Below are 6,702 nucleotides of genomic sequence, written 5' to 3' on the forward strand. Positions count from 1 at the left end.
TTAAAGAAATTGACGAGCACTTTGTTTTATAAGAACCATTGAAATTTTATCATGATAATCAAATGAGCAAATGATTTTAGATTGAATTGAATTTTTGCAAGAATGATCTATGAATCAAGACTTGCAAAATAAATATTTCGGATCGTTGAAGTTCGACGTGAAATAGGCCGTACAACTAGTCCCATTTTTATCCAAAAATGAGGACCCTTTTAGATAACGGGCCTGGCGTTTATCATACTCAAAACCAGCAACTTTTTTCCACTGAAAACCAGAAATCGTCGTCACAATATCATGATTGCCTAAAATCCGACATCAAATTTAGGAAGCATGGAGTCATATGACCTCTGAACAAAATGAAAACTGAGAAGCAATTGTGCTTGAGTTATATTAGTAATTAGTTGTCACTTGATGTGACACATAAGATATGATAAAAAGGAAAATTAACGAAAAGTCCATAAAAATTTCTCTTTTAATGAAAATCTCTTTTTAAAGGTATAGTGAATAGTACCAGGTAAAGGTATAAATATGATTTTTCGTTAAAAGTGAACAGCATCGGTAGTGTTTTGTTAAACCTCCCATGATACAATGACATTGCCCTTGAACACTGTTGCAATATCCTTGAGTGACACATAGCATATTCTTTAGCTTGAAAATGTGATCGTGACTGAAATTGAGCTCGATTAAACTTTTGATAAGTATCCATTCTATGTCAGTTTTTGAGCCTATTAGTGTGTGCTTTTTTCATACACTCCTATCCTTTCATATGTGATGAACTTATGTGAAGATACCTAAAAATTGCATAAAGATCTTTCGAAATGTTTGTCATTTGATTGCGTGAACTTCAATATTATAGAGGCATTAGGATTGTCACCATGGCCCAATAAGCATGTTTCCTAAAGAACAATGATACCATTAGATTGCCAATTTGAGCTATATATGTTGAGTCTTTCATTTCTTATCACCATATGTGTCTCACCCTTCTACCTTAAACACTTTTCCTTACCCTTTTCAAGCTAGTTAGTGAGCAATATGAAATTGTCTAATGAGAAATGCTTGTGGTATTTAGCAAATGAATAAGCATGGGGCTATTCATGTTTGTATTTAGTTTTGTGCAAAATTAAAAAAAAATATATTCAAAAAAGAAATAAAAAAGAGAAAAGAGGTAAACAAAGCAAATAAAAAGTTTTTTAAAGTTTTAGGTTGGGGGTGTGGTTGGAGAGTAATATTAGTAAAGTACTTGTAAAGCTTAAGTTCTTGTAAATCTCAACAAGAGAATTCCTTGTAAGGTAGCTTGGAATTTATGTTTACCTATCTTTTCATTTTGGTAACCCTCTTCCTCAGCCTCATTAGCTTGGAACTTATGCTTACGTATCTTTTCATTAGGGTAACCCTCTTCCCCAGCCTTATTACACCCAATAAAATTCCTTTTGATTAAGTTTTGCAATTATGATTGGAGATGAGAACTTTTTGCAAGCTTATGGTACATCTTTCACATTTGATTCTTTGAGTATAAATATTTAGCCATAAACACTTGTGTGAAAATGAGCGTATTAACATGTGAGTTTATGCCAAGTTTCTTAATGGTTCAATTGAGCTTGAAATTTATTGCGTGGATCAATTGTTCACTATCAACCATTATGGTTTGAGTACTGCTTTGGGAGTTCTATGGCACTTGGACAATTCGAAGTCATTCAAGATTGGTTCTCTGAGGAAAAATATTGAGTCAAGATTAGTTTTAATGTTTCTTTGTTTTGCTTGAGGATTAGCAAAACTTAAGTGTGGCAGTATTTGATAAGCTTATACTTATGCATATTTTACATCAAATTCATTTGTCTTTTCTTAGTTAGTTCCATATATCTTCAAGCTTTACTTTATTTTTGTGTTTTGTAGGATTTTTCAATTAAAGAAGAGAAAAAGAACACAAGTGGATTTTAAATAGCAAATTCGTCAAAATTGCCTATGCATGCAGAATAACTGACTTTGACAGTGAGTTGCGGACAACTCAGAATGAATCAGAGAATGAGCCTTATATGCTTGGAAAGCCACGGATGTCTATTTTTGGAGCATTTTAAGGCTTGTTATTATCATTTTCCTAGAAGAAATTATGTCCATTTTACCACTAAAAGGTTCTTAAGAGGCTAAACAGTTTTTAACTGACAAAAAAAGCATAAAACACAATAAATTTTAGCAGCCAAAACTGATGCAGCCAAAAAACCCAAAAGCCTCAACACTAATTGGCTTTAATTGGGATTGAATTCCCATGATGCTTGTAATCCCATAACACATTTAAAGGTTATAAAAAAAGAGACCCAAAGCTGAAAAGAAGGAAGAAAAGAAAAGAAGGAAAGGCAGCAAAGAGGGGAACCATAGGAGTAGAGACATCATTCTTTTTTTTCGGTTTTATTTTCTCAAACTCATGTCTTTCTTTTGATTTAATTTAAGAATTATGTGTAGATAAATTTCATGCGGTTAGGGGCTGTTTTGAAGCCCCAAATACATTGCAAATTTGTTCACTACCTATGTCAATGATGAATTCTTTATGTGCAGAAGGGTGGATTGCCTTGGCGAAACCACCAGCTTGTCCATTTTTTTAGGAAAAAAAGAAAGAATTATTTGTTTTTTCTATGGATGCATACTTGATAAGCATATTTAGGATTTTAATGCTATGAATATGTGTGTGTCTACCCTTACTGAATGAGGACCTATATATGTTCTGGAGTAGTACTTGTTAATTAAGAGTAACATGTGAATCAATTTCTAGGATAAGTAAGACAACACCAATACTTACAATGCCTAGTGATGACTCAAACTATTTTAATGCTTAATGATTTCTACTTGTTAAATCTATGAACTTGCCTTCTAGATTGCATACTAGGGACTATGTGAAGCTAAAAACACCATTATCTTAACATGCTACATAGAAAGAGTAATAAGTTATGTTCTAACATCAAACCAACCTGATTATCTTCTTCTGGAAACAAAGAAATTTGAATGAAACATAACATGTTTGGATGATTATTTGGTGGTGGATAACAATCCCCTAACTCGTTTTTCTTAATTTGGGAACTAAAATATGTTTTCGTTATTTTTTTGTTCTCTTCCTTTTTGTCCTGTTTTTATGGATTTAATTAAAATACCAAATCAACTCATAAAATGCTGAAAGGAATCCCTTAACTCGTTTTTCTTAATGTGTGAGAGCACCTCTATGTGTTTATTGTCTTCATATAAAATTTTGTTGAATTTAGATGAGTGTAAGTCAGTTTAGTAATTATTTTTTAGCAGCTGTTGAGTAATTAGATAAGACAGTCTTTTGCGGGAAAAACTCATTTTCATATGCTACAATTGATAAATCATAGCATGAATAATGAAAATTAATAGGACATTTATGTGCTACTTTGTAGTGTGCTTTTAATCCTATCACAAACGTTCAGTAGGAGTGATATCCTTGATGGAAGGAGCTTTCAACATCAGAATTTTGGCTTTCCACTCCATCTGCAGATCTCCATATTCCCATTTTCAATTTCCTCCAATTCAACTTTCTAAGCCAATGATCAATCAGCATCACTCCAAGACCGACGAAGATTGTCCCAAGAGTGCCGCCACTAACTGCTAGTAGCGTCACCAGGACAAATGCTGTACCGTGGTTGCGTGGCATGATCACCCATGTTGCTGCAACATACGCAGTCGCCATGAATGCCACAGATACCCACATGACCTTGTGAGCAACCACCAGCAACATCATCTGCGGTTTTCTTCGATAGGGGATGATACTGACAAGAACAACAACTATAGAGAGTGACGTGAAGAGCGCAACGTCATTGCTTATTGCAAAGACCTTGAAAGCTGTTGTTCTGCCTGCCACTGCTTTCCCTTTCATTGTTCCGTCCTGATGGACACCGCCAGGAGGGCTAATTCCAGCAGTAAAAGCAACCGTTGCAATCAGAATCGCAACTAGCGTTATAGTGTTCCTAGCATTTTGTATCGCCTCTCTGTATATCTTATGCTCCTTACGGTATTCGCAGTGCCTTTTGCTGGAAGGCTTGCGTTGACGTGAATTGGTTGGGGATGAAGACTCCAGTTTGTATGCTTCCTTCTCAAATCTCTCATGAACATGATTACGGAGCGATGACATTTTAGACCTGTATTGATCCTCTTGCGGAGTGTAGGTGATTTCTGGCAAAGAGGGGAGAATACCATTTTCGTTTGCATTAGACATATCTGATTCGAATATGTAACTCTGCATTGAAGACAATGTTTCTGGTGAACAAGCTGTCATGTTAGTACTTTTTTCACCACCAGCTTTATGGAATATGGTTTGAAGATTTTGAGTGTCTACGCTGTCCTTGGCCTGGTTGAGGATGTCAAACGCCGTAAGTCCTTTGCAGTTTCGTGAATTGATCTCCACTTTTGCTTTGTTGATCAAGTACTCAGCAATCTGGAAGAACTTGACATAAAAATTATAGTTAAAAATCATGATAAGCTTTTGCTTCAAACTTCAAATGATAATTTTCATTCATTCCTCACCTCATAATGCCCGCCAGAAACTGCAAGATGTAAAATGCTGTTTCCATACCGATCTTGACACTGAAATAGATTGAAGCTGTTAGCGACATGCATCAAGAATAACAAAGCTTCAAATTTTCCATATCGCACGGTCAGATGAAATAGCGTCTCTTCTTCTTTAGTCAGATAGTGGAAAGCTGCAGGAGTCTTCAATGCCAAGTCTTCAAGGACTGAAATATTTCCACGTATTGCTGCCAAATGCAAAGGCGTGTAACCATTGTTGTTATACTGCAATGCCAGATTCACATCTCGCTGCAGGAGCATCCAAGTTATCTCCCTGTGCCCTTTGCTACAAGCGTAGTGCAACGGTGAATTTCCATTCGCATCGGTCTTTTGAGCATAGTCGGAGGACATGTCTAGGATCCCTCGAACAATATCTGCACCACCGGAACATGACTTGGAAAACTCACAAATATATTGCGTAACAAATTCTAGGATATGTAGGAATCTGTACGTTCGTCAAATTGAAATTTGCTCACTACCTGTGTGTCCGCTGGATGCAGCGATATGAATACATGTTTCGTCAATTCCAACGTCCTCTAAGCCTTCAAGCCCGGACTGATTCAATAAGAGATTTACCACATCAAAATGGCCAAGCCTGCAAGCTACAAAGGCAGCACTCCTCTTGTCGGAGTTAAGCTTACAGGCTGCCCGGGGATTGGCTTCTAAGAGTAGCTTTAAGACGCTAGCATTTCCCAGGCGACAAGCTTCATGCACCGAAGTCTCTAGGAGTTTGTTTGCAGCAGCAACCATTTCAGGACACAACTTAACAATTTCGGACACAATGTCAATGCATCCGAACTTAGTAGCAATGTGTAAAACCGTGTTCAAGGTATCATCAGCTGTTCTTTGCTCAACAAGTCCTTCATTTTCGCTAACTAAGGCGATAAATGCAGGTACATTGTTGCTGGTAATTGACTCTAAAAGCCTTGGATCCATCTGGTGCTTCGAACTAAACTTGGAAAACTCTTACTCTTCTGTTCTTTAGGCTATGATTTGATGAGGGGACAAGTGCTAAATTCAGTTATGTTGTGCCATGCCTATATACACAAGAAAACTGGCAACTTCTTTGGAAATTTGCCACGTACATATTGGAAAATTCTCAAAAATAGAAATATAAAAGGACTTAATGATGTCATATAGAGATGTTTGTAATATGTATAGTGTGCACCGAAATCTTTGGCCGTTGAATTCTTGTTTTATTGAATCTTCGACCGCACATTAGAGTTTTCGAGTCCTTTCCCCTTATAAACATTCATTGCAAAGTTCTAGGCATCTTCAAGGTATGCGACAGTCAAGTATCTCCAAGGAATATTTGTCTGCCAAGATCTAGGTAAAAGTAGACTGACTGTAAATGCATGGACTTGGAATCTGTCTTTTTTTGGATTTGAAAATTTATGGTCATTTTTTCCCAACATCTTCCGTCGACCAACTGTGAAGTATGACTAAGTTTTGATGACTGATGACTGAGATTAAGAGATAACTTTAACTTGGTCTGCTATGACTTATTCCATGGTCGGATCAGTCGTCAAAGTACTAGTGTTGTCAACTCAATTGTACGTGCTGATTGGCTGCTTAACAGTTACGGAATTATTTCTCCTTAACTGCAAATCACAAGCTAACGATTATACTAAAGTGACTTGCTAATGTCATCAAGAACAGAAAGTTTATACTTACGTGTCAATGTAATTTGTGTAAGAAGGAAAAGCTTGGGAAGCTCAGCGACCTCCAATTGTTTGTTGGGGAGAGCATGCATGCATGATGGTGGGGGTTTGGTCTTTTGCCTACAACAAGGAGGGTGCGACCGACCCAATGTTTATCTACTTTTGCCCATGGTTTGAAGGAGGCCAAGTGCTAAGCAATTGGCATAGAAAGCTCCAAGCAGAATGCGTGTTGCAATCCCAGTCTATATTATTGCTTCTTTTTTTTTTTCTTTTTTTTTTTTTTTTTTTTTTTTATATGTTTAACATGGGGGATGAGGAGTCTATTTGTGCTTGGTTTCGTTTGAATATTGCGCGTTTGTTGACTTGGCTTTATGCCTTCTATCCTGGTTTTAATGGTATTTCGACTTGGATTTCTTAAACAAAATAATAATAATAAAAAAGCTAGTTTAAAGAGCCAAGTATTTTCCGATCTAAT

At 36.5% G+C, this 6,702-nt stretch overlaps 1 protein-coding gene across 2 annotated transcripts; it reads right to left on the reverse strand.

Moving 5' to 3' along the window:
- Positions 1-3,321: 3,321 nt before the first annotated feature.
- Positions 3,322-5,698, reverse strand: LOC137709519 (uncharacterized). Of its 2 annotated transcripts, none has more exons than XM_088688853.1 (3): positions 5,046-5,698; positions 4,525-4,940; positions 3,322-4,444 (listed from the first exon to the last, which is right to left on the reverse strand). In XM_088688853.1, exons 1-3 carry the CDS (start codon positions 5,500-5,502, stop codon positions 3,428-3,430), a joined length of 1,890 nt encoding a protein of 629 aa, XP_088544979.1. In that variant the 5' UTR covers positions 5,503-5,698; the 3' UTR covers positions 3,322-3,427. The 2 variants fall into 2 exon arrangements, with proteins under 2 accessions (XP_088544979.1, XP_068304705.2); XM_068448604.2 differs by having other exon boundaries at positions 3,322-4,435; positions 5,046-5,695.
- Positions 5,699-6,702: the final 1,004 nt, after the last annotated feature.

The sequence above is a fragment of the Pyrus communis genome, chromosome 17 (assembly GCF_041283825.1).
Source record: "Pyrus communis isolate YQ-2024b chromosome 17, ASM4128382v1, whole genome shotgun sequence".
NCBI classification, from domain to species: Eukaryota; Viridiplantae; Streptophyta; class Magnoliopsida; order Rosales; family Rosaceae; genus Pyrus; species Pyrus communis.

Coding starts and splice junctions, on each gene's coding strand:
- LOC137709519 (XM_088688853.1), bottom strand. CDS start 5,502: ATGGATCCAAGGCTTTTAGAGTCAATTACCAGCAACAATGTACCTGCA. Junction 4,941..5,045: donor TGCATCCAGCGGACACACAG/GTAGTGAGCAAA, acceptor CCGGTGGTGCAG/ATATTGTTCGAGGGATCCTA. Junction 4,445..4,524: donor TTTCTGGCGGGCATTATGAG/GTGAGGAATGAA, acceptor TTTTATGTCAAG/TTCTTCCAGATTGCTGAGTA.